Source organism: Miniopterus natalensis, chromosome 20, assembly GCF_054644295.1.
Source record: "Miniopterus natalensis isolate mMinNat1 chromosome 20, mMinNat1.hap1, whole genome shotgun sequence".
Classification (NCBI taxonomy): Eukaryota; Metazoa; Chordata; class Mammalia; order Chiroptera; family Miniopteridae; genus Miniopterus; species Miniopterus natalensis.
The window spans coordinates 24,346,596-24,374,051 of record NC_142100.1 but is presented as its reverse complement, the minus strand read 5'-3'; the positions used below and the strand labels follow the sequence as shown (position 1 = coordinate 24,374,051).

The 27,456-nt window shown below is 44.1% G+C and overlaps 2 protein-coding genes across 4 annotated transcripts; both read left to right on the top strand.

Annotated features, from left to right (window-relative positions):
• The first annotated feature begins 1,597 nt into the window (after window positions 1-1,597).
• Window positions 1,598-21,094, top strand: MAPKAPK5 (MAPK activated protein kinase 5). 3 transcript variants are annotated; one of them, XM_087828377.1, is made up of 14 exons: window positions 1,598-1,717; window positions 4,016-4,089; window positions 4,580-4,655; window positions 5,411-5,508; window positions 6,930-7,038; window positions 8,453-8,542; window positions 9,288-9,383; window positions 10,010-10,090; window positions 11,443-11,630; window positions 13,485-13,605; window positions 15,768-15,898; window positions 16,136-16,251; window positions 17,245-17,349; window positions 19,715-21,094. In XM_087828377.1, exons 1-14 carry the CDS (start codon window positions 1,682-1,684, stop codon window positions 19,807-19,809), a joined length of 1,416 nt encoding a protein of 471 aa, XP_087684503.1. In that variant the 5' UTR covers window positions 1,598-1,681; the 3' UTR covers window positions 19,810-21,094. The 3 variants fall into 3 exon arrangements, with proteins under 3 accessions (XP_087684503.1, XP_087684502.1, XP_087684504.1); XM_087828376.1 differs by having other exon boundaries at window positions 16,136-16,257; XM_087828378.1 differs by lacking the exon at window positions 5,411-5,508 and having other exon boundaries at window positions 8,457-8,542; window positions 16,136-16,257.
• A 3,393-nt stretch (window positions 21,095-24,487) lies between these two features.
• LOC107529570 (disintegrin and metalloproteinase domain-containing protein 1a-like) lies at window positions 24,488-27,239 on the top strand. Its single transcript, XM_016203034.2, has one exon. The coding sequence runs from the start codon at window positions 24,588-24,590 to the stop codon at window positions 27,237-27,239; it is 2,652 nt and encodes an 883-aa protein (XP_016058520.2). The 5' UTR covers window positions 24,488-24,587.
• Window positions 27,240-27,456: the final 217 nt, after the last annotated feature.

The following is a 27,456-nucleotide window of genomic DNA, read 5'->3' as shown; positions in this document are numbered from 1 at the left end:
GATGGGGGTTACTTGACACTCGCTTGTAATTACGCCCATCAGCTAAGCAGGGGCTGCTGGGTGATGGGAACCCTGGAGATGTCTACATCAGTGTTGTCCAGAACCAACCGGCAGCATCTGCATCACTGGGCAGCTTCCCCCCCCTTTTTTTTTAAATTGTCTATTGGTCATCTGTGTGGCCTCTTTGAGAGGTGTCTATTCACATTTTTTAATTGGATTGTCTGCCTATTTCAGTTTCTGTGGGTCAGGAAGTTGGACATGGCTTAGCTGGGTGGCTTAAGAATGTGCAGAAATTAGGCTGTGTGTTGGGAGAGGAGAGTAAATTTTTAGGTAGAGGGAAAGCAGGTGCAGGTGAGAGCCAGTAAGTTGAGCTGCCAGACTTAGAGTGTTTGAAGGCAGGGACCCGCCCCTCCTTCATCTCTGCGTCTCTTATGTACCAGTGCCTGGCACAGACAGGCACTTAATACCTTCTTACTGAATCAATGAATGAATGAACGAATCCAAGGCACCTTCTATTTCCTCACTGTTACGGATGTCAATTCAAGTCATTTAGAAAATGTCTCCCAAAGTTGACTGCTAGGTCACTGTTCTCATTGGTATTAGGCAGCACAGGCAGAGCTGCTATAACAAGAAGACTCAAACACGTAACAGCTCAAAACAACAGAGCTTTATTATTACTACTTTTCCCTCCAACAGCCCTGGGCGGGCGCTTCGGCGGACGCGCGGAGCTCTCCGCTCGGGCGTCTCCCGGCCCGAGGCCTCCCCGCCGGAGCCCGCGGCCCCCCCCCCCCGGGCAGGACGGAGCCGAGGAGCTCGGCTTTTCCGGGCCGAGCCGCCGTCCCACACAATCCCGCTCTCCCACCGCAGACCCGCCCGGGGCCTCCGGCTCCTTCCCGCCACCACCCCGAGCCTCCCCGGCGGCGGCGCGGGGACGCGGAGGCGGCCCCAGCCCCGCCCCGCCCCGCCGGGCGGCCCCGCGTCATCGGCGCGGCGCCGGCGCTGCCGAGGCCCCGGGGCCTGTCCCGCCGCGGCGCAGCTCGGGGAGGCCCGGCGGGCGCCTGCAAGTCGGCTCCGCGGCTTGGCGGCGGCTCGGGAGCCCCGGCGGACGGCAGCCGGCGCGCGGGGCCGTGGGCGCGCGGAGTCGGGCGGCTGGCGGGGCGGCCCGGGCTCGGGGGGCGCGGCGCCGGCGGGCGGGGCTGCCCGGCGCGGGTGTCCCGGCGATGTGTGGCGCTGGAGCGGCGGCGGGAGCAGCGGCGGCGGCGGTCTCGGCCTCGGCTTCGCGGCGGTGCCGGCGGCGGAGGCGGAGGCGCAGGCTCCTCCTCGGGACCTGGCGAGCCCGGGCCTAAGCGGCGGCCCCGCGAGGCCCCTGCACAGCGCCCCGGACCGGGGCCCTTTCCGCCTCGCCCTGCCCCGGGAGCCTGCGTCCCCGGCCGGGGATGAGGCCGGGAAGCAGCCGCGGAGGCCCCAGCACAAAGGCTTGTCCCCAGGGGCCGCCGCCGCCTCCGCTGCCGCGGCCGCCAGCCTAGAGCCGCCTGCCGAAGCCGAGCCGGCGCCCGGGCCCTCGCCCCCGCCGGTCCCCGGGGGCGGCTGCTGCCCGGCTCCCCGAGGCCCCGGGGCCCGAGCGCCGAGCCCCTTGCTCCCTCGGCTGCGCTGGGACCCGGCCGTAGGGGCCCCGCGGAGCATGTCGGAGGCGAGCGACATGGAGAAAGCCATCAAGGTGAGGCGGGGACGCTCCCTCTCCCCTTTGTCCCTGAGGCCCTCGCTCCTCTCGGCTCCAGCCTCGGGAAGCGGAGGGGGCCGGGGGAGAGGCCCCGGCGCCCCGGGCCGGTCTCCTCCGGCTCCCTCGGCCTGCCCTACAGCCCCGGCGCAGGGTCGTGCGTGGGTAGGGCGGGGTCGCCGGCCGCCGAGGGAGCGGGGATGTGGTGTGTGCTCAGCTGGAGCGCAGGGCGAGTGGCGGGGGCCGCGGCCGCGGGCGGGACGGAGGGGCTGCTGCGCTCTGCCGTCGAGCTCCCCGCGGGCCGCCGGCCGATGCGCCCGGATGACCTGCTCGCGGCCACAGCGCTTGGCCACTCGGACTTGACCCACCCCTCCGATTTGTCTGAAACCAGCCTCCTGGAAATCAGTTTCAGAAGGAGGTGGTTTGCCTTCTTACAAACCCCGTCCTTTGGCGAATAGATTTTTCTCGCTTTCCCGTGTGTTCCCCCCGACTTTTCCTCTTTCCTCTCCCCTCTCGTTGGGAGCATTGCGTTCATTTAGGAAGAGCTAACGGTGTCCTGCGACTTACTGCTCTGTTAACAACAGAGTGCAACTGTGTGTTTTAAAATGACCCAAATAAAATGACAATTTTCTAAAACCAGTTTTACTTTTTTTTTTTTTTAATTTTTTGAGGCACTAAGGCACTAAGAGAAAGTTACCTAGCTGTGGCTAGGAAATTAGAGTCTTGTATAAATTGAACATGAAGCTTAAAGTTTAATAGGTATTTTACAGTGTTAAGTCAACTCAGTATATTTAGAAATGTCATTTTCTTTTAAGGGATGGGCATCCATTGGCAATTTAGGGTTACTGTATTCTCCCTTTCAAGACACAATCACTATTACCAATAACTGATAAAGAACTTAAACTTCTAACAAGTTTTTTGGTGGTAAAGCTTATAGAAATTATCAATCATTACAAAGAAACTTCACCTTTTAAAAGATACACCAAAATATAATGTATACATTAAGGAAGATAAAATTTTTAATAATAGAAGGATCCAAAAGACTGCTTTGACAGATCAGTACCTCCAGAGAGATAAACACGTGTCTTAACTGTTTTAGAAAAACTATAACTCTGTTCATCAATAAAGTGGAAACCATAAGGACTCACCCCGTAAAGAGGATGGCACTCGTCTCTGAAATATGGAGCCAGTCGGGCATAGATCTGCAGGCTAGAGTAATATGCTGCCAGCGGGAGAGAGAAAGCAGAGCGGGACTGCTTTTCAAAGCACTTCTTAGCATCTAACACCTACGAGGGAACATGATGGAATGAACTCAGCTGAAGAAAAATCAAGTTTATCATGATTACGTATCTAGCCATTACTATAGAGTTTTGGTCCAAGGTTTCCATCATACTCAACTCAAGCTCAACGTAATACAACTACATTAAATTTCAGAACACACTATAAAGGCAGATCCTATGCTTGTGAAAGTAGATTTAAAATTAACATTTCAGCTAACACTAGAATTTACTCTGGATACTGTCATACATACACACATATGTATATATACACACACAAAACAATTATAATTGATTTTTAGTTAAAAGATAAAAGACTGCCTTTTTTTTTCAGTTTAGATTTTTTTGATATAGGGTCAAGAATTGTTGCCTAAAGTAATAGGACTGGGTTGTGAATTAAAGCACATGTGCAGATTTTTAAATTCGCTTTGGCGACTTTGTCCCAGGTGCTTTCTTAGGCACTAGTGATGCAAAAGCCAGCCTCCTAGATGTCCCTGCTCTCATGGAGCTTATATTCTAGATGGTGGAGTTAGGTAATACACATTGCCAGGTGGTTATAAATAAGAAGTATAAAAAGGGTGGGGAGTACTATTTTAGGAAGTGTCAGAAAAGGCCTCATTGAGGAGGTGACATCGCATAGGGCTCTGAAGGGAATGAAGAAGCAAACCACTGTGTTGGGGAAGAAGGTTACAGGTAGTGGGAAGAACAGGTACAAAAGCACAGTGTAGGTGCAGGTTTATGCGTGATCCAGGAACAGCTAGGCGGCTGAAGTGCTTTGGCTCTGTGTAGATTGTTAGAGCAGTAGAAAGCCAGAGCTCATAGGGCCTTGCAGACTATTGTAAGAACTTTGGCTTTGACCCTAATTATAAAGCCCCGCAGAATACAAAGCTTGGTTTATCAGATTCTCTCAGAAGATGACATACTGAGTGATAAGGTCTTCTGTTGTCCTGCTTCTGTTTAATTGTTCAGCTTTTTAATTGGAGAATGATTCTTTGCCCCCTCCTTTTTTTTATTTTAATAGGAAACCTCCATTTTAGAGGAATATAATATCAATTGGACTCAGAAACTGGGAGCTGGAATTAGTGGTCCAGTTAGGTAAGAGACCCATGTGCAAACTATGACAAAATTGTTCTGAAAGGGCCACTTGAAATACATCTTAAATTAGAAGCATCGGTGGTGCCAGATGTGTGAAATAGTCTTAATTTAACAAGTAGGCATATTTATGTTAGGCTATTTCTCATCTCTTAAGAAATATATTTAAGTGATCAAGTTCCATGGTGTATAACATGGAATCATTTAAGATGTTGATCCTGTGGAGCCACTATGAGTCACCTGGAGCCAGCAGAGGCCATTGTTTCTTTCTCAGCCAGCCTCGAGTTGGTTTCACGTGGCTTAGGAGTTGAGGCCTGGGAAGAGGGGATGAGACACTTCTCTGCCTTTCCACCTGCTAGCCTTGGGGACAAGTTTGTTCTGATGCACCCCGATATATCTTTGATCAGAAGTACAGTTCTCAAAGAATAAACTTTAAGTTAGTTTTCACTGTAACATAGGTGATTTCTGATTGAATTTTTCCCTCCAAATATAGAGTCTGTGTGAAGAACTCTACCCAAGAACGGTTTGCACTGAAAATTCTTTTTGATCGTCCAAAAGCTAGAAATGAGGTATGATCCTTTATTGCCTTGACTTGCCTAAATATTTGAAGTGCCTAAGAATTATCCTTTTTACAAGTAGGGCAGCTTCCTGGAGAGAATGCACACAGATGCATGAAGAATTTTTTTTTCCCTTTAAGCTCATACCCCTTTTTCCTATTCATAGTATCATTATAGAAACAGTCCTACATCTTCCAGTACCAAGGGCTGTTGGTAGAGTCTTGCGTCTTTCCACCTCTTGTTCTTTTTCAATTAATGTGATTCTTCTACATTGAAGTATTCAGGTTTAGTTCAGGTTTACTTCCGCTTTTACTTACTGGGAAAAGTCCTCGAAGAGTGGATATAAAATAGTACAAGAAAGGATCTAGAAAGCGTGCTGCCAGAGGGCTCTGAGGATGGGTTTCTAGTTTTTAATTAAAAGCAGACATTTGTTTTAAATTATCCGGACTGGTAATGACATGTTAGTAACAGTGCAGTGAAGGACTTAAAGAATATCTGAAATAAAATAAATTATTTGCTAATTCATTTGCTAATAGATAGGACAGGAGAAAGTAATCTGTTGTTGAGATTTCATTCATGGAAAGGGCATTAAGAACATAATCTGTGTGTGATCCTTCCCCCTTTTAATGTCATTCTAGGTGATAAGGTTTTTTTATTATAATAGGCTTAGCCCCATGTGCGTAGTGTGGTCAGTTTTTTGCAGGGGAGTTTGGACAGAAAATGTTGGCACCCCTATGTACAGAAATATTTCCTCTGTTCTCTTTCAGGTACGCCTGCACATGATGTGTGCCACACACCCAAATATAGTTCAAATTATTGAAGTGTTTGCAAACAGTGTACAGTTTCCTCACGAGTCTAGCCCCAGGTAAGACTACGCGGGGTCATCATACCTTGCCCACCTCTCCATCACGGTATAGTGGGGTTTTCCTTTCTTTTGTGCCCTCTCTCTCTTCCCCTTCCTTTCCTTCCCTCTCCCTCTTTTTCTTTTCTACATTTCGTTTTGGAAAATTTCAAACATTTGTGAAAGCAGGCAGAATTATGTAATGAATCCCCAGGTACCCGTTGCCCAGCCTCAACAGTTATCAACTCATTGCCAGTCTAGTTTCGTCTATACCCCACCCACTTTCCTGGCCCCCCTGATTATTGTGATTATGTTCTTGTTTTTTAAAAAAGCTTGAAATGTGGAATTAAAAAAGATTCTATTTCAAATTAGCAAAAGGGGACCAAATATTATTCTAGGCAATGTCTTAAGAGGTTGATATGGCAAAAAGCCCTATTGCTTAGTCTGACAGTCCTTTTAAAGAAGAAACCAGCATTATTCTTTTAGCTGCCAAATGTCTGACAAGCCCATGGGGTGGCATTCTAAGTCTCTTCTAGGGAATTCAAAATTAAATAAGGTTTGTTTTCTGTTAGGGGGGAATGAGATATAAACCTGTCATCACAGCAATATGATAGGAACCATAAAGTATTTTGAGCTTACAAAGGTGAGCTGCTAACTACAGGCTGGGGAGATGAGTTGTCTCAGAGCAGTTACATGGGAGCTAGGACTTGAAGGGGGGGGTAGGTGGAAGTTTTCCAGGTGGAGAAGATGGATTTGTAAAAACAAATGGGAAATGAAATAATATTTCTTACAACTGTGCTCTGATGGTGAAAGCATTTGGATGGAAGCTGGAAGCTTTAATCAAAGGATGGTATCCAAAATTTAAAAAAATTTTTGACAACATGAGAATTTTTTGCTTTTATTTAGTAGCTGTGTAACCCTTTCCAGCTGTCTTGCTGAGCATGCTGTGGATCACATGAAAAACTAGTGGAGTGAGGGTGGGAAGTAGAGATACACACACACAGTGAGAATGAAAAAACAAGACAGCCCAATACCCAGTCAAATGACTTGAAATTCATGTTCTACACAAAGTCGTATTCTGTCTTCCAACACACTTTTAGTCTAGCTGCCTGAAAATGCATATACAAATTATGTCACTTAAAAGATCATCCCCTCTTTAACATCTGGTAGTAATAGGTTAAGTATAGTGTCCTCAAAAGAATCATTGTCTTCAAAACTAATTCTTTTACTCCCATTTTAGCGTCTTAGAAAGTGTTACTTTAGGGATATTTATTCCTTATGCATAGTGTCCAGTTGGTAGTGACAGGGAGTCCAACTCAAAGGGGCTTGGTGGGACTAGACTTAGGAAGTAGTTACACACTTTGTAGATGAGGTATCTCTTTAGGTTAGCTACTTGATGTTTCAGTTTTTTTTTTAACTTAACAAAATCAAATGCTTTCAAACAGGGCTCGACTCTTAATTGTAATGGAGATGATGGAAGGGGGAGAGCTATTTCACAGAATCAGCCAGCACCGGCACTTTACAGAGAAGCAAGCCAGCCAAGTAACAAAGCAGGCAAGTTAACCCCGGGTACCAATCAAACTGCCAACAATGTTGGTTAACAAGCACAATTTCATTGGGGGGGGGGGAATAAAAGAAAGCTTGCAGAAAAGCTCTATTTGATCTCTCATTGCCTGCTTTGTTATGTGATCAGAAAAGATGCCCGGACAGGAGAAATGTCACCCCTTGAGGGGGGCTATATTCTTAAGTGGTTGTCAATTGTTTGCCTATGATAAGCTGTAAATAAACTGTGGAAGGTAATCTTAACTCTTTTGTAGACTGTAGATATCTTTAGACATGGCTTCTAAGCACTGTTATTGGACTTTGAGATAAAATGCTACTGATAGCACTTGAAAGAGTGTATAGTGTGAAAAACGCTCTGACAATTGTATATAAGATATTTTTTGCTTATGAGTGACCTTTCTCTCATTAGATTTTAGTAGTATTATAAGGTCTTTGTAATTCTGGGTTATTCCTGGTTACAGTCTCTATTTTGACATTACATTTTATTGCTAGAGAAATGATTTATGTCACAATAATACTAGGAATCCAACTGGAAATAACTTCTTGAGGCCAAAAGCTAGAAAAGCACAATTGGTTCTTCATTTTAAAATCCTTCCAAATTTTCCATGAGCATTTCTTTGGTGTTTTTTGTTTTGTTTTGTTTTTTTAAATATACCATGGGCATTTCTTGAGGCCGCCTTTCTGGTAGGGAGGAACTGATACTTGGAATGCTACAACAATTCCATACTGAGAGTTGAAGAATGGGTAGAATTTGCTCTAATTAATTTTAAAAATTATATGTTGTATTTTTCAAATATCAGGACTAAAGGGTGAGTTCTGATAATCTGTAAAACAAAACCCCTTCACATCCACCTAAACAGGCAACACTTCAACAAGTGGGATGAGCACATTGGAACATCAGGTGGAAAAATCCAGTTGGCTGCTTTCCGTTTTTTTTGAAGGCAGAGTCTGAAAGTTGAGCTCCCTGGAGAGCGCAGCGCTCTCCTGAGCCCCGGGTTGGTGTTCATGTCGCTGCCCTGCTGGGTGGCCCAGGCCTGCTGAAGACGGCCGCACAGTGTTTACTCTGCAGTGCTTGTCACCTTGCAGATGAATGGAAGTGGCAGCATTTCATTTTCTCCATTGCGCCCAGGATTTAACCCTCAGTGTATTCTGACAAAGAATCGTTTTCCTGTTGTAGTTTTCTTTTTGTTTAACAAAATACATGTTGCAGGTAAACTAAGCTTAATTCATTTCTATTTCTTGGTAACAAAAGTTTTATTTAATTTCTGCTTTAAAATTGAAGACTGACCATAGTCATAATTGACTTAATTAAGGATCATTTTTTAACATCCTGAGTTCTCTGAACCAGGGGCATTGAAGAGGTCATTCTTCTAAGATGTGGTTGCCCCATTGTGTCCTTTCCCAGATAGCTTTGGCTCTACAGCACTGTCACTTGCTAAACGTCGCGCACAGAGACCTCAAGCCTGAGAACCTGCTTTTCAAGGATAACTCTCTGGTGAGGTGCCTTGCTTTGCTGCATTTCAGCGCTGCCACTCGCAGCACAGTTGAGAAGTGGGTGTTGAGGGATGTGTGTTTGGAGCACTCTGAATCCATAGCGAAGAGGCTTTAGGCCACAGTGCTTCAAGCAGCTTGTTTCCCCTTCTATTCCCTTGCTAGAAGTCCAGAGAAATGCCCCTGGCATGGATAACTTTGGATGACCATGATATGTATTTGTAGGACTTAAGATTTTGGGTATTATTTGGAGGGCCTTTGGGAAGGGGCAGGGATCTATATGCTATTATATATTACCTTAAGACTTAACAGTTGTATTTGCTGTTCACCCAGATAAGGTGTGCTTTTCTCTCCAACCCTACCCCGGTCACCTATACCAGGTCCCATCAGATAAGCTGCTCTATCGGGAAGCTGCTATTAGGACTGAAGCAGCACCCTGGACTGATGAGAAATAATGGGCCAGTCTGTAGAGCCAGGGGTTTTTGTTTGTTTGTTTTTGTAATTTAGGGCTGCCTTTTTGTAAGTTACAAAACAAGGCTACCTGTGAGTCAGTAGAAATGGCTTATCTCTATCACTGAGAACAATTCCTCAATGTGAATCATTGTCTCCAGTCCTGAGGATATGCTACTCATATCCTCAGGTCTCAACCAGAAACGGGTGAGAGCTCCAGGGAACATGTCTTGCATGGGATTTCCCTTTAATGTCTACTGAGAACTCTGGAGCACTGACTCCCATTTACTCTATTTCAGGATGCCCCAGTGAAGTTGTGTGATTTTGGATTTGCCAAAATTGACCAGGGTGACTTGATGACACCCCAATTCACCCCTTATTATGTAGCCCCTCAGGTAAGCATGCTCTGTTTCTCCCACAGGGCGTATCACCAGGCTGCCTGTGGACTCTCATTTCTGCTCTAGAGCACAAGTAGGCGTATATTACAGATGGGAGGGGGGAGCTCAGCTTCAGAAACCTGCAGGCTGCTTAATTTGGTGTAGGCATTTTATTCTTTTAAAATCAACTTCATTGAGGTATGATTTATGTTTAATACTCCTTCTTTAAATGTAGTTTGATGAGTTTTGACATATTCCTGCATGATCAACATCACAATCAAGGTACAAAACATTTCCATCACCTCAAAAGCTGTCTTGTGTGCCTTTCCAGTCAGCCTGCTTGCAGGCATGAGGGATGTCCCCAGGAAGAAGTCAGTGATCTCAGATGCCTTGATGGGCAAGAAGAAGAGCTAAATCTCCTCCAGGAACCTGATCTGAATGTTCTTGACCTGTACAAGCACTGAAAAATTGCTGGCTATAAGAGGGGGGAAAAACGGTTTTTAAAAGTATTGTCATTTATGTGGAGCTTTTTTGATTGTTGACTGCCAGTATTTACCCTTTTCAGCCTTCAAGCAGTCTGTCTCAAGTTGTGTGTCGCTGGTGTGATTTTCAGTAAACTGTCCCCTTTGGTCTGACTCTGACAGGTACTAGAGGCACAGAGAAGGCATCAAAAGGAGAAATTTGGCATCATACCTACCTCGCCAACACCCTACACTTATAACAAGGTAGGGAAGAGATATTTCTCTTCACCCTTCTGGGCAGCCTCTTTTCTGTGAGGTATGTGGCCCTCTGGGAACATGGCTAATTCCATTCTTGCCCCTTAATAGTCCTGTGCAAGAGGCTGGAAGCAGCTACACATGCAGAAGAGTATTTGGAATTCAAGTTTTTATCTGATGAAATATGAAATAAGGTTCTTATCAATTTAGGTTTGGCAGCAGGAACCAAGGGCTATGGTCACCTATAGGTTATTTGGCTAGCTGTACAGTCCAGTGAACACACTTAAAAGACAGGGTTATTTTTAATTTACTTGCAAAAATCTCAGCATGAATGCAATGAATCCTACATGATATATTATTTCCCAGTATTTTTTTTTCTTCTCTTCCTGTTCCATTTTGTGAATCTCATGGTGCTCATGAATTAGCATGGCATTCATCAAAATTATACTGCAGATGAGTAACATGTTGAAAACATAAATAGTTCATATTACTTTTGAATGTGTATATATTGGTCTAGATATAAACTTTATATTGGCAACTAAATGAACACTGACTGCTACATTGGCAAATAATTTTTAATAAAAATATGTAATAAGATGTAATTAAATTTTTGAAAATTAAATGAATACATCAACCTTAATTTAAAAAAAAGAGAGAGAGGTAGGCCCTGGCCCATATGGCTCAGTTGGTTGGAGCATCATCTTGTGCACCAAAGGGTCATGGGTTCGAACCTTGCTAGGGGCACATGCAGGAGGGAGCTGATTCATGTTTCTCATGCCCCGAACTCCCAAGCTAGATATGTGCCCTGACCACGAATTGAACCCATGGCCTGCTGGTGCACGGGACCAACTGAGCCACACCAGCCAAGGCCAGAGGAATGCTTTTAGACCACCTGTTCCTCCCTCTCCTCTGCTTTGGGCCTTTATGAAATAACTTGTGCTATATTATGGGGTCAGCCTCCCTGTATCTTATCTTCTTTATTCCTGTACCCTCACCCTGCCCAGGTCGAGAGCGTACATGTTTCACAATCAGCTGGCTTATAACTATGACTCTTCTGTCTGGGGACAAAGTATCCTATGGCTATACCCAAGAATTAGAATGCAGCTTGGGCCTAAGTAGTGAGAATAAAAGTGACTATTTATTTTACCCCAGACTGGCCTTGTGTGCTCGTGTGGATCTATGTAGTGCTGGTGGTATATACAAAATACGGAGTGAAAAGTTAGACTTCCTGAAACTTTTCTAGTCTCTCTTAAGTGATTCTTAGATAGATACATCAGCCTGTGTATGTCTGGGCTAGCCCTGGGGACTTTGTTTTGGAGTTGTGCCTCTGCTATGAGTGACCATTTCCTTTTTGCTTTCAGAGCTGTGATTTGTGGTCCCTCGGGGTGATTATCTATGTGATGTTGTGCGGATACCCTCCTTTTTACTCCAAACACCACAGTCGGACTATCCCAAAGGATATGCGGAGAAAGATCATGACAGGCAGTTTTGAGTTCCCAGAGGAAGAGTGGAGCCAGATCTCAGAGATGGCCAAAGATGTTGTGAGGAAGTGAGTCCCTGGGCCACTGGGCGGGGAGGCCAAGGAGGCCTTAAGGTGGTGGAGCACAAGGGAATGTTGGGTAAAGAAAGTCATTTGTTTCCCAGGCATGTTCATTCCTGTTTAGCATCACAGAAATCTTATCCCTGGAGCCTGAGATGAGAGTCTTCAGTGTCCACGCCTCAGTGAAAATGGAGCTTTGCTCCCTCCTGTTGCATTCCTAGAATTTACCCTCAGGGTTGTGAACCCCAGTGTCTGAGTAGCCAGTGTCTCTGTGAGCATAAATTTAGGACCTTAAATGATAATCGCTCCCCCCTGCCCTGTGTGTGCCCTCTTGTATGTAAGTCAGTCATTTGGGATGGACATGACACCAGGAACTGAACTGAGGTGTTAAGATGACGACAGTGCTTTGGCTTTTCATTCCTTGGCTGCTGTGGGAATATGTGACTGATGGTGTGGGGCCTGGACCCCAGCCTCCAGCCTTCTCACTACTAGTTGGTTGCTCTGACATATATGAAGATGGGAAGGTTAGAAGAATTAGGGCTAATGAGTAGAAGAGGGAGGGTTGGCATTCAGAGTCCTCTGGTAGCTGGAGGACTAGGTAAGACGTCAGACCTAAATTTGAAGTATATGTTGGAGGCTCAGCTGCCTGGGACTTGGGCACTGTTCTGGTATTCCTACTGCTTGGTTGCACTGAGCAATTTTTCCTTTTTTGGTTTCAGTTTCTTCATATGTAATGTGATAAAGATAAGCAATAAAGGGTCAGGTCCTGGGAACTGTCTCCTGACAGTACAGCCATTTCTCTATGGAGATAACTCCCTTTCAGAAGTGAGCTTGTTCTGTTGGTTAGGGGTTTGTGTATATAAAGAGGGACTAGTTTCTAAAACATACAAGTAAAAGTTTTTCGGAGGGTGGAGGCAATGTTTCAATCACCATCTGTCTTCCCATGCTATTCCCACACTGTATTCTCAGCTACTTAACCAAAACATCAATATCCTCTAAGTGGTTCTTTGTCAGTTCTACAGAATATATATTTCCTGTCCCTAGAGCAACATTGATGATCTTCTTTCAGCTTTGGGATTCTTTCCTCATTAATCCTTTCTTTAGAATCTGAAGCTTTTTGTTCAAAATGATTCAGAATCAAAGGGCAGATAGCCATGCTGTCCTGACTCTGACATTTGGAATGGGAGGGTATGTAGTTGGAAGGAGGTGCTGTAAACAGCCCAGGGACCATGGCTTGGGTGAGCTAGGAATTGCATCAGCATGAATCGATAAGATGTAAAGAAACTGGCAATACATTAGGCTCAGAAGGAAATGCCATCCCCTTCTCAGAGACTCTATAGATGTTTAGCTTTTGAATATCTCTGGAATAAAGGGTTCATGTCCTGCCGTATAGTAACATCTGAGAATTTTATCACAAGTAGCAACCTGGTTTTCAGAACCTCCTGACTCTTCAACTAATTTGTAGTCACTATTAGCCAAAAGAGCACTGTCAGTCTGTTTTGGAAATTAGAACTCACTGTCCTAGAAACATCAATATGGAGATTCAGGGTTTCAGGAACTATAAGCTGTATGTAGGATTATTTTATTAAACCTAGAACTTGGTCTGACATATCACTGGATTAAGCCTTTTCCTACCACTTTTCTCTCTGTTTGTACAGATAGAAAGGACCGCCTAAGGACACAGTGCCCTCACAGCTAGTGGTTAGGGACTAGAATCCCACCCCTGCCCTGCAGATGGGAAGCCTAGGCTTGTAGGAGTTGGAAGAAAGTCAGAAACTAGAGCTGGTTGATGCCAGACTCTGGAACTTCCTGGCTTTCTGTAAGCAACTGTGCATGGCAGCCTTGTTGGCCTTTTCTCCACAGGCTTTTGAAGGTCAAACCAGAGGAAAGACTCACCATCGAGGGAGTGTTGGACCACCCCTGGCTAAACTCGACTGAGGCCCTGGATAATGTTCTGCCCTCTGCTCAACTGATGATGGATAAGGTTTTGAATGATGCTTATTCTGTTGGCAGACAAGGCTGTGTTGAGAAGGAATGCTGGGACTTGACTTAGTGAGGGGCTAAAGGCAAAACAATGCAGAGCACACAGTCTTTTCCAGAGAAATATCTCTGGTTTCCTGAAAATCATGATTAGAAATAAAGAACTTCTTTCCGTAAGAGACCAGATCAAGGCCTGGTAATTATAGACCAAGGGAACACAACACTCAAAGGAATATCCTCCCTGTGATCAATGTAAAAAACCACCGGACTTCATTAATGGCAAGTCAGTGAGATAGCTGTGGGAGAGCCAGGCTTTGAAAGTAGACAGGGATTTAGTCTTTTCTTAGCAGGATGTAGTCGAGAGGCCATTGTAGACATTTGAGACGATGTTTGCACCAGGAAGGTGTTTAGGAGTGGTCAGCCAGACTCACAGACTTGCCAAGCTAGGACTTCTGCAGTAATCTAGAATCAGGGGTGGCTCTGGGAGCAGAGAAGTAGAGATGAATGAATAGGCTCAGTACTTCTGAACTGGATATAAGGGAACAGTGGGTAGCATATCAGGTGGTACCATCAGCAAATAGAGGGGAATCAGGAAGGAGGCTGCTTTGAGTGAAGGGAAGTCTTCTAGGTTTTAGATACTGTTTCAAGTGGTAGATGGACACTCCAAAGAGATGTGTGGTCTGGAATCACAGTGTGGCTGAGGCACAGGCAGTGGCACAGGCTTTGAATGTTTCCCTCTTAAAAGGGATGTGGCTGAAGTGTGACAAAGAATAAGTGAACAGGAAAGAGAATGCTAAGGCCTCCTTTAGTTTACCTGGAATGTGGGAAAGGAGAGCTGGAAGGAACAGAGTTCTCTACCATCTCTGATTTGTGTATGGTTATCTTCCTGGGTCAGATATGTCCGGTAGTGCAGAAATGGTTTGGTCAGTCTGAAATCCAAAGGGGTTATTTAGACTCTCTGGTTGCCAGTACAGGGGGTTTCAGTGTAGTTTTCCTCAAGATCTTGCAAATGAAGAAATAATTGCCTTTTGGAGTTACTTCAGAGTTAATGCACAATGAAGCCAAGTACAGATTTGCAGAATCTCCTTAATGAGAGAGGGGCTCCCAGGCCTGTAAGGCGGAGCTTTTGCGGGGCACTGTACTCCCGTTTCTGAAGAATGACGGTCCCACTGGCCGGTCAGTTCTGGAAGCAGAGAAATGGCCGCATATGCAGATGCTGACTAGTGCCTGCCTGAGCCTTGCCGAGGGGATGGAGCCTGAACTCTCCCTTGAACTGCTCCCATCTTTCTGGTTGGGCTGTCACCAAGGCAGGCAATGTAAGGGTCCAGAGGGGTATAGACAGAGCCAGCTGTTATAGTTCCTATAAACTCTTCTGGATCTAAAAACATGCTGAACAAGGAACTGCTTTTTCAAATGATCTGATCTTATTGAAATTCAAACAATACAGAGATACATAAAAAGCAAAAGTTCCCTTTCATTTCCTTGCCTTAATCTCACCCCTCAGAGGTGAGGTAACCTAGGGCTTGATGTGTCTTTCCTGATCTTTTTCTGGGGAGACCCCCACACACTCAAGAGTTTATCCTTTCTTTTTAAATACAAAAATGGGATCATCTCGTTCTTACAAAGCTTTCTGCTGAGTATTTGCCTTCCCTCATTGGTCTGCCCATAGGAAGAGCAAGCACTGCTCATAAAGATGCAGACTTCAAGAGTGCTACACTTGGTGACAATTATTTCTCATTGTAATTTAACTGACTGGCTTATAAATCAGTTTTTGAGTGTCTACCACGCTCACTGTGTGAAGTGGTTGGGGTTCCTATCTGCACTGTGGCGGCAATCTGGGAAGCTTCTCGGGCAGTAGCCTGCCAGCCTTTTCCCTGATGTACACGTATGCCTGTCTTTACACTTGCCCTTGCCAATGACTTTGAGCATGAGCCTTGTTAATATTTCTTACTTGCATTTCTGTCCCCTGCAGGAAAAAAGGCCTAGTATTCTCTGGGCCCTGCTGATCCATGGGGAAGAATTCTCTGCTTTATCCAAATTTGTATAAAGCCAGCATAAGAGTGAAATTGCCTTCTTAGTTCTTTGAGTGCCTTCCCACTCTCTTAGATTAGCTTTCTAGGTGCTTAGAAACAAATGTGAAAAACTGATGACAGTGTTTGCATTCAGGCAGTGGTTGCAGGAATCCAGCAGGCTCATGCAGAACAGTTGGCCAACATGCGAATCCAAGATCTGAAAGTCAGCCTCAAACCCTTGCATTCTGTGAACAACCCCATTCTGAGGAAGAGAAAATTACTTGGGTAACTGAGCTTATTTCATCTATTGTCCTTCGTGGTTGGTGTGGCTGAACCAGGGGTCTGCCCAGTTTCTGCCTCTTAAGAGGGTGGGAAGGATAAACTCTTTAGCATCAGAAGTTGGAGATACTCTGTAGTTATTTATCTGAACAATCTGTTGCCTTATGTTTAGAGTTAACATCTGTTGAGAGTTGGTTTTGCGGTCTCACCTTGTTATATTCTCTCTCCCCCAAACTTTTAAAGCACAAAGCCAAAGGACGGTGTTTATATCCATGGCCGTGAGAATGGAGCCGAGGATTCCAATGTTGCCTTGGAAAAGCTCCGGGATGTGATTGCCCAGTGCATTCTCCCCCAGGCTGGTAAAGGTCACACCATTTCCAAATGCTCTGCGTGCCTGTGTGTGCATGTGCATGTGTACACATGCAATTTTAGGTTGTCTGTTTCATCTTTGTGTGTAAGTAAGTCAGTACATTATGTAAATCAGTCTTTACCCACTCAAGAGTGGATAGTGGGAACTCAGAAATGTGGCAAGTTCTACCCTTCCTTTGTTTTTGTGTGACATTTGTAGTTTAGGTTTAATTGCTAGTGTTGGGTGCAGCTTGTAATTTTATATTTTCTTAGTTAATGAGGGCCTGGGATGGAGAAAGGAAAGTGTGGACAGGGTTGGGCTCAGTTCGGGAAGGTCAGGAGACTTTGTTTCCAGAGCCTTTCGAGTACAAGGCTTTACTAACTTGTGACTACCAAGAGAACAGGCTCCAAATTCAGTATCATGGGCAGAGTGACTTATACATGGACTCTTTTCAGAGCTTGCTTTCCTATGTTCCTTCTCCACTCAGTGGGCTGTGATGGGCGTTTCTCAGCAGATGTAAGAGAGCCTTCATGTAGTAGGCCAGAAAACTGTTGCATTGACCTCTCTTCCTAGATTCTTGCATTTTAAGAGAAATCACATATAGTGTACCTCCGATTGCCTTCTAAAGTAAGAAATGAGTGTAGGAGCAAGAAGGTAGCCCTCTCGGCCTTGTTCTTCCTCCGTCTCTTGGTCTATTAGGTTGACCAGAGACCTAAGCTGTTCTTGCTCAGCAATAGTCTGACCCTGCCTATTTCCCATTCCCCAATGTGAAGACTCTGGGGCCATCAGAGGATTTGTGTGAGGCTGTAATAGTAGAAGAGTTTAAAGACCAGAAGTGGTCTATATGTTAAGTAGAGATTAGCAGGGATGGCAGCGTCTGGTGAAGTCTGCACCTTTTATCATCACTTCTCAACAAGCTGGACATCATGTCCTTCCTTCTCTGACACTTGACATCCCGTGATGCTGCGGGGAAATGCAGCTGCTTCTTCATCTTTATCAACAGGAGAGAATGAAGATGAAAAGCTGAATGAAGTAATGCAAGAGGCTTGGAAGTATAACCGAGAATGCAGACTCCTAAGAGATACTCTGCAAAGCTTCAGCTGGAACGGTAGGAGCCTTAACTCTTTCCCCAGGAATGCAGAGAAGTAATTATGTTCAGAACTTGTAGGAATCTCTGGAGCCAATTTTAGTTGAAGTGAGGCCGAAAAGGGAATGGAGTATTGTGGGACCAGGATTAGCTCTACATAACTGCCTGGGCACATCTGGACATCTGGCCCTTTCACTTGTTTTCCAGAGTTCAATTAAATTATGAATTGCAGAGTCAGCACCATACAGCCTCTGGCACATATTGCTTGGGCAAAGAACTCCCTCAGATCTCAGAACTCCTCTTACGTGCCTTAGCTATTCGCCAGATCATTCAGGAGCAGTATACTCTGAAGGAGAGAAACAGGGCAAAATACCAGGGAGCCCACCCTGCTATCAACTTAGCTTAGAACAGTTTTTTTACTAAAGAGTAGAGAGTTGCCAAGTGTGCTGCTTGTTGAAATTTTTTCCCCAGGCAAACAAGGTAGAGATGTATTTCTTGAACTGATTTTTGCATTGTCTTTCTAGTTTAGTAGTCTGAACTAGATTTAAGTTCCAAGGTGCTCCAAGAAGGGAGCAAACTCTTTTAAGTTCATTCCCTGGCTTGGTTCTTGGACATGAGAAATCCAAAGTGATAGTCTAGAGGAAATTAACTTCCTGGATGTTTTTTAAGATTTTGAAATATCAATACAGAAAAGTGATCACATTTGAAGTGTGTGCTATTGATGAATTTTTACAAAGTGAACAATCCCCTATAACTAGCCCCTAGATCTTGTAATAGAACATAGACCCTCTTCTCATCACTACCTCCCTTCCCCAAGGGTCATCAGTCCTCATTGCTAGCGCTATAGATTAGTTTTGCCTACTTTTGTATTTTATATAAATGGAATCAGACAAGTCTGTGTTCTTTTGTGTCTGGCTTCTTTTAGTTAACATTAAATTTGTGAGATTCAACCTTATTGTTGTGTGTAGCAGCAAATCATTCTCATTATATATACATGTATATTCTCAATCTCTGTACACACACATGGGTGGGCAAAAGTAGGTTTACAGTTGTATGAGAAACAGGTCATTATTATTTACTTATTATATTATTTATTTGTATGATTTCTTTTTCTTCCCCTTTTTGTTATTATTTTTTAAAAAATATGTCTTTATTGATTTCAGAGAGAGGAAAAGGAAGGGGAGAGAGAGACAGAAGCATCAACGATGAAAGAGTCATTGGGGATCGAGCCCGCAGCCTGGGCCTGTGCCCTGACTGGGAATCGAACCTTGATCTCCTGGATCCTAGGTCGATGCTCAACTGCTGTGCCACGCCCGGCCGGGCTTGTTATTATTTTGTATCCTCACTTATGACTTATCTTTTAGGTTATGATGGCTGGTAATTTAACCTACTTTTGCCACACCCCCCCCCATGTGTATGTAGACAGTCTCCTCTTGGATATTTGAGTTATTTCCAAGTTTTGGTAATTAAGAAAAGCACTGCTATGAATGCTCTTGTATATGTCTTTTGAAGACTATTTTGATGAATTCATTTTTCTTACCTCTTACATATCTAGGATTGGATTACTGGTTCATGGAAAAATATGCAGTCATCTGTTTGGCTTTAATGGGTACTGCCACAAGTTTTCCAAAGTGGTTGTTCTAGTTGATACTAGCAGTGTTTGCAGGTTCTAGTTACTCTGCCTCTACATCAACACTTGCTATTTTCTATCTTTTATTCTAGTCATTCTGGATAGATTATACTGGTATTGGAGTATCATTTTACTTTGCCTTTCCCTGATGACTGATGAGCTTTAGCACTTTAAAAATGTTTATTGGGCCCAGCCGGCATGGTTCAGCCGTTGGGCATTGACCTATGATCCAGGAGATTGCAGTTCGATTCCCTGTCAGGGCTCAGTAGGGGACATGCAGGAGGCAGCCGATCAATGACTTTCTCATCATTGACATTTCTTTCTCTCTCTCTCTTCCTCTCCTTTTTTCTCTTCAAAATCAGTAAAGATGTATTAAAAAAAAATGTTTATTGGTCACTTAGATTTCCTCTTTTGTGAAGTACTTATTGTTTTGCAAGTTTTTCTGTTGAGTTTTGCCTTTGTTATAGATGTGTAGGAGTTCTTTCTGTATTCTGGATATGAGTCCTTTGTCAGACATACATATTACAAAGATCTTCCTCTTCATAGTTTCCTTCTTTGCTGTTGTGAAATTGGGTTTTTACTGCTAGGTTAATGGAACTGCTCAATTGCTACTTGCAAAATAGGGGGTCTGAATTGCTTTTCATCAGTCTTGGGGAGGGTGACCTGGACACTGGCAAGGTGTACCTTTTTGGGTTCCTGTCAAGAACCTGTTTCCTCCCAGTTTGGAGATTGACCTTTTTCTTTCTTGGGTTTCAGGTCGTGGATTCACAGATAAAGTAGATCGACTAAAGCTGGCAGAAATTGTGAAGCAAGTGATAGAGGAGCAAACCACATCCCATGAATCCCAATAATGACAGCTTCAACCTTTGTTTTTTACAATTTGAAAAACTATTCTTTAATGTATAAAGTAATTTTTATGTAAATTAATAAATCATAATTTCATTTTCACATTGCTTAAAGATGCTGTATAGATTTAGATATGGTATTTACTGATGATATAATTCATTTGTTTTTAAGAAAAGCTCAGTTTCTAGAGATATATACTATTACTTTAGGACTGTCTAGTGTTTGTAAGATGACAGATATTATATCAAGCAAGATTGTTTTATTTGTAATAAAGTATATAAAAACCACTTGTCAGCGGTAGACCAACTATACTGATCTTTCTGCTTAGTAAACAGCTGAATCAAATACTGTGGAATTTGGTTTCAATTGCCCTGTGTATTTACTTTCTGCAGTATTGGTAGATTTGCTCTGATGCCAAGAAATGTTTGTGGATCCACGTTGCAGACGTCTGCTGAAACTCACAAGATGCCATCTCCCATGATACAAGAGGCAGGGAGCTGAGCTGTCATTTCTGTTGTCCCTAATTCCCAAGAGAAAAGTGGTAACACTTTTTTTGGTCATATTTGTTAAAAGGTATTGGCGTGATTCTTAAATCTAATGGGTTCTCTTTTGAGTTTATTCTTTCTGTTTAATCAGAGTTTCAGTCTCCTTCCCGAGACCCCCGTTCATCCTCTGCTTCCTGGCAGCCCCACCAGCTCCCTTGCGTATTTCCGTCCCTGCTCTCCCGGCCCTCATGGGATGGTTTTTCTGAGAAGGTTATGTTTCATGAAAAGTGGACCATTGGACTAGCACCTGAGATGGTCCAGTTTTTATTTTGTTTTCTCTTACAGCTGCCCTTTTTCTCGGTAATGTCCCTGCCGAGCTTTCACGTGGGCATCCTCTGGGCTTCCTTTATTTTGTTCTGCCACCTTCATTTTCAGGAAGCATGCCTCTGGCCTAGTGCAGCTGTTTGAACAGAAATCAAGGCTGGGTGCTTTTCTGTTTGTTTTTTTTGTTTTGCAAATGGACTTCCATAACAAACCATGTTTATTTAGTTATTTTTTTTAGCAGTTTAGCTGTGTTCTTAAATAGAAGAGCTAATAGGCAAACTCCAGATTGAAGAGCAGGGGAAAAAGGTCAGTAGGCTCAGATACTGAGTTTTATTCCATCGCATTTTCGATCAAAAGCCGTCCCACAAAGCTAACCTATTTTCTGAGTATGTCATCAGGGTGACATTTTGTTAGTATACCCCGTATATGTATGTTACTCTGGAAATATATGATGATAATACAAAGTATCTTTTAAGAATTACCTTTTTATATTGGTTCCCTTTTATCTTGGGTAATTTATAGTTATTTTTTGAGGTAAGATTAATATTAGGTGAATGGATACCCTGGAAGGAGCATTCAGTACTTTTAAAGATGGCAAAACTTAAGTTAGGCAGCAGAGAAAAAGTTTTCTTACTTACTGACCAGAAAACTTAGCTAAAAGTTGAATTAAGGGTTGAATTGTATTATTCTATTTTTCAGTGAAATTCAGTCTTAAACTCACTTCTTGCAGTCAGGAAAAACTGCACTTGTTTCTAGAACTACTGACCACCTGTTGTTTTACTTATGGCAGGACACAGGTTCAGTCTTCATTAGGGACAGAAGGCAGTAATAACTGTTACTTTTTCTTCAGAGTAACTTCCTAGCATTCCCAGTCTACCATGAACTTTTCAAATTTGTTGTTTAGGTGTCTTCTAATGGCTCAGGATGACTTTTTCTCTTCAGTGTGTGGTGAATTTTAGGGTATGATCTAAAAGGGTATCCAAAATGATGCTCCTATTTACTCTGAATAGCAGTTGCCCATGTATTAGTTGTTCAAAGCTGAATTAATCTGACCCCAAAATGTGTAGTCTCCAGACATGTCCAGATGAGCCCTAGGCTGGAAGTTGGTGAATACCCTGTAGGATGCACCAGCTGTTGTAACTCAAAAGTGGGTCCTACCTTGGCCAGCATGGCTTAGTGCTTGGAGCATCAGCCTGCACACCAGAGGGTCATGAGTTCAATTCCCAGTCAAGGGCGTGTACCTGGGTTCGAGGTTCAGTCCTTAGCCTGGTCGGGGTACATGCTGGAGGCAACTAATCGATGTGTCTCTCTCACATCGGTGTTTCTCTCTCTCCGCCTACCCCCACCCCTTCCACTCTCTAAAAAAAGAAAATCAATGGAAAAAGATATCCTTGGGTGATAATTAGCGAAACAAAAAAAGGGGGTCCTACCCTGGACCCTGGATAGAGCTCCTTGACCAAACAATAGCTCCCAAAAGACTCAGCACTGTTTGGTGTTCAGAGTGGAGTTTTCCCTGTGGAGTGGGTTTGTAGGTCAGTAGCAAGTCCTGCCCTAACATACTGGTCAGGTCCCCTGGTAAAGCAAAATCTGTGCGTAACTGAAAGCGAGACAAATAGCACTCTTATCTTTCCTGGCCTGTTTCTCTGATGCCTGAACCTGCAGAAAGTTCACACTTAAGAACAGTTCTTACAGGCAGGAGGTTAGAGTCTCCAGTTTTACCACATGACTTGCTAGCCTCTGCTTAATAAAACCATTACTTATCACTCAAATACCTTTAGACATTACCATAATTATAAATCTGCTCAATGTAAAACAACTTGTATATCTTTTTGGCTAACACTGTATAAGCATAGGAGAAATTTATTGTTTGAAACAGGAGGAGCTGCTTTTTAGAGTTTTGTTCTTGTATGTATTTGAGAAAGAATATGTTGAAGAAATTATTGGTTAAAGTAGTAGTCAAATGATTTAAATGAGATCTTGTGTATGAATGCTTGTGTGTGTGTGCTATTTATTGAAGGAAATGTGTTTGTGTTTCAATTTGAGAACTGGAAAATTGGATATTTAATTTTAATTATATATTTTTTTATTTAAAAAATAGAGGTTTTCTTTCATTGATTTAATTATTTCATCCTACAAAATGGCAATCTAATTTGCCTTGCCTGTTTTGGTTAAGACACAGAGAAATACCTTAAATCTGACAATTTCTAAATTACATAATTTTAAGAGGATTTCCTCTTATATAAACTACAAGGAGAGAAGAAATCTAGCTAGAAATCATTTCACCTTTTTTGCTGTAAATTTTTAAAATAGATTTGTGATATGATAGTATACATTTTCTTGCTAGATGCCAGTGCTAAATTTTATCATCTATATTAGGAATTAAATATTAATTGCGGGTAGTTAATGAATTGATCTGCTCATGCTCATATCTGAGATCTTGTGGTAACCTATCTTTTTTTTTTTAAGACATATCTTTATTGATTTCAGAGAGAGGAAGGGAGAGGGAGAGAGAGAGATAAAAACATCAATGATGAGAGAGTCGTCATTGACTGTCTGCCTCCTGCACTCCCCCTATTGGGGATCGAGCCCACAACCCGGGCAAGGGAATCGAGCCTTGATCTCCTGGATCCTAGGTTGATGTTCAACCTCTGAGCCATGCCCGGCCGGGCCCTATCATTTAATTATATAAGGTAGTTCCCCATTTTTTAGTTAAACTTGTACTCAACCCTTATTTTATATTGTAAATATAAAACTTAACATAACTTTTATGCAAGGTAAAAGATCTAGTCTTATTTAACTTCATCTTAGAATGCACAGGAAATAACTGGGCAAGGGATGTGGATAAGGCTTTTCCCCACCTGTTTTTCCTTTTAAATTTGTACTGCTGAATATACCAGGAAACTGACATTAAAACCAAATCTGAGCCCTGGCCCATGTGACTCAGTGGCTGGAACACTGGCCCTTGCACTGAAGGGTCCCAGGTTCGATTCCCCATCAAGAGCACATACCTGGGTTGTGGGTTTGCTCCCTGCCCCTCGTCAGGGTGAGTGCAGGAGGCAACCAGTCGATGTGTCTCTCACATATCAATGTTTCTCTCTCTCGGCACTCCCTTTTAAAAGGTCTTATAGAGTTCACTTTTATTTTCTTAATGAAATGGTATCTAGGTACCTGGTTAATAATCAGCTTGTTTATATGTTGGGACAGTTGGGAGGAATTGAACTTTGATCCTAGTCACTTAAAATACCTTCATGGTGAAACTGAGCTCATTTCATTTAATACTTAACATGTCTCTGTGTTAGAAAAACTTCTTAGAAGATAAAAATTATATTTATATTCAGATACAAAACGTCTAAATTCATCTGTTATGAACCAAGGTTAATGAGGGAGAATTTGTGCATCTGCATATGATTTTTTTTTTTAAATTAAAAGCAAAAAACTGATACTGACAATGAAGGGTTAGACTGAGAAATGGTACCCTGAATTACAACAGAAATGAGGAAAAGTGGTAGTGGGCAACAGAGAACTCTGTCCTGCTCATAGATCCCCAAAGAATCTCTGTCCCCTCCCCCCAGCCTCCTGCCAGAATGTTGGGTTTCAAAGAATGAGCAGATCAACTGATATCAGGGAGTTCTGTGGCCTGGACGGAGGATGAAGGTAACTTGCCAGAGTTAAAGTACAGGCTGAATCATTACAGACCTTCTATTTGGTATATGTCTCTGTGAGGGTAAAGACAACTTGGCCAAGGAGCATTAAAGCTGTTCCTGTTTGAACGAAGTCATGTAGTAAGGAAAGTACTGAAGATCAAGAGGGAGGCAAGAATATAAACACAGCCTCAAAGTCCATAAGATTCAGAATTGGGAAGCAGTCACCCATAAGGGAGCCAGAATAGATCTGAGTCTCCAAGGTTCAGCATGCCAGGGAGAGCTGCTGCTGATGGACACAGGCCCTGCATCATCAACTGATTCACTAGGGCCATGTCAGTGGACGCCTCTGTGAGAGGCTCTGCCTCTGTAAGGCCTTCTCTATGGAAAAACCAGGAGGCCTTGAAAACGGGTAAGACAAAGTTTCAGACTTGGGCTCAGCAGAAGAGGGGCTTAAGGCTGGGGCCAGTTGCAGGATCTTCATGTGTCAGGTTAGTGGTCGTGCTGGTGTTGGTACTGAGTTTCCTGCCCAGCTTGTACTGTGACCTGGGATCAGTATATTACTCATCCTATGAAACAGTCATCCCCAAGGCTCTGACAGTTGAGGGAAGGGAAGGCCCAGTGGAAAGGGCATCTTATGTGATATTTATGCAGGGCCAGGAACAGCTGATCCACCTGAAGGTGAAGAGAGACTATTTTATCAATAACTTTCCAGTCTTCAGCTACCACAATGGCATCCTGGGACAAGAAATGCCTTTCATCTCACATGACTGTCACTATGAAGGCTACATAGAAGGAGTCCCAGGTTCTTTTGTCTCTGTCAATGCCTGTTCAGGCCTCAGGGGCATCCTGATTAAGGAGGGAAAATCCTATCGCATTGAGCCCCTGGACTCTTCAAAAGAATTTGAACATGTGTTGTACACCATGGCACATCAGGCTCCAGTCTCCTGCAGTGTCACTTCCAAAGACAGTCAAGTGGTGTCCACCAGCCAGCAACAAGAGAGCAGTAAGCCTCGCGGCCTACAGGCGATGTCCTACTTGTGGTCACTGATCAAGTACGTGGAGATGTTTGTCGTGGTCAACAACCAGCGGTTCCAAATGTGGGGCAGTAACATCAATGAGACGGTCCAGAGAGTAATGGACATCATTGCCCTGGCCAACAGCTTCACTAGGGGAATAAACACAGAGGTGGTGCTGGCTGGAATGGAGATCTGGACCGAGGGGGACCTCATAGAGGTCCCAGTGGACCTGCAAGTTACACTCAGGAATTTCAACAGCTGGAGACAAGAGAAGCTCCTCCATCGTGTGAAGCATGATGTTGCCCACATGATTGTTGGACAGCATCCTGAACAGGGTATGGGACAGGCGTTTCTCAATGGTGCCTGTTCAAGTGGTTTTGCAGCAGCTGTTGAATCCTTCCATCATGAAGACGTCCTCCTGTTTGCAGGGCTCCTGGTCCATGAGCTTGGGCACAACTTGGGTATTCAGCACGACCACTCGGCCTGCATTTGTAAAGATAAACACCTCTGCCTCATGCATGAAAATATCACTAAAGAAAGTGGTTTCAGCAACTGTAGCTCTGACTACTTCCACCAGTTCCTCCTGGAACACAGAGGGGCCTGTCTATTTAATAACCCTCAGCACAAAGGCCGCTTGCGTCGGGATGTCACGTGTGGTAATGGTGTGGTGGAGGGTAAGGAGCAGTGCGACTGTGGTCCTGACTGTTTCCATGACCCGTGTTGTGACCCAACATGTCACCTGAAGCATGATGCAGATTGTAGTGGTGGACTCTGCTGTTATGGTTGCCGATTGAGAAATAAGGGATTCACGTGCCGTTCTGCTGAGGGAGAGTGTGACCTCCCAGAGTATTGTGATGGTACCTCTGCAGAGTGCCCGGCAGACAGCTATAAGCAAGATGGTACATCATGCGGTAGACTTCACTATTGTTTTGGGGGTCGGTGTAGGAACCCTGATAATCAGTGCGTGGCTATATATGGGTACAATGCACGGTCTGCCCCAGAAAACTGTTACATTTCAATAAACAGCAGAGGGAACCGGTTTGGAAACTGTGGCCATCCTACCTCGGCAATGCCAAGATATGTTAAGTGTTTTGATGATAATGTATTTTGTGGGAAAATTATATGTACAAATATTAGAGAGGTAGCACCGATCAAATCCCATCACACAATGATCCAGATTCCCTATGAAGGTGACTTCTGCTGGAGCATGGATTCCTATAACACTACTGACGTCCCTGACGATGGAGATGTACACTCTGGCACTGCCTGTGCCCCAAACAAAGTCTGCATGAATTACTCCTGCCTTGATGATGCTGTGCTCAAGTATGACTGCAAACCAACAGAAATGTGTAATGGGAGAGGAGTCTGTAACAATTTAAAGCACTGCCATTGTCAGGCTGGCTATGCACCCCCCGACTGCAGAACTCCTGGAAATGGGGGTAGTGTGGACAGTGGTTCTCCTGACAAAACAACTGATGAAAGTCTAGGTGCAGAAGAAACTGGCAGTCCTCGTCCACGTAAGAATGAGTTTCAAGGTTATGGCCCTATAGTTTTCATACTCCCTTCCTTTCTTTTACTATTACTGATTGTATTAATATTTTGCATTAGTCTTAATGCTGGAATTGAGTCAGTAGAGACTCCAGGGGCCTCACCATCAGTGAGCTCAGAGGAATCCTCTGTGGAATCAGACATGCTCCCAACAGAATTGGAAGTACAGGAGGGCGTAGAGGAGGGCGCAGAGGAGGCCCCACCACCAGAGGAGGCCCCACCACCGGAGGAGGCCCCACCACCAGAGGAGGCCCCACCACCGGAGGAGGCCCCACCACCGGAGGAGGCCCCACCACCGGAGGAGGCCCCACCACCGGAGGCCCCACCACCGGAGGAGGCCCCACCACCAGAAGCCCCACCACCGGAGGAGGCTCCACCACCAGAGGCCCCACCACCAGAGGCCCCACCAGAAGCATAAGAAGTAGTAGCAGGTGAAGCACAGAAATGACCAAAGGCAGAAGAGTAGTGGAGGAAGAAGCCAAATAATATCAAGTACCTCAAACACTGAGTAGGAATGAGAGGGTTAGAAAGGCAAAGATGAAGTGAGAATTGATGGCTGCAGTGGCGCTGATGGGACTATATAGGTCTACAGGAACACGAATGTGGGAAGAGAGAACTGCTTTCAATATTTACTT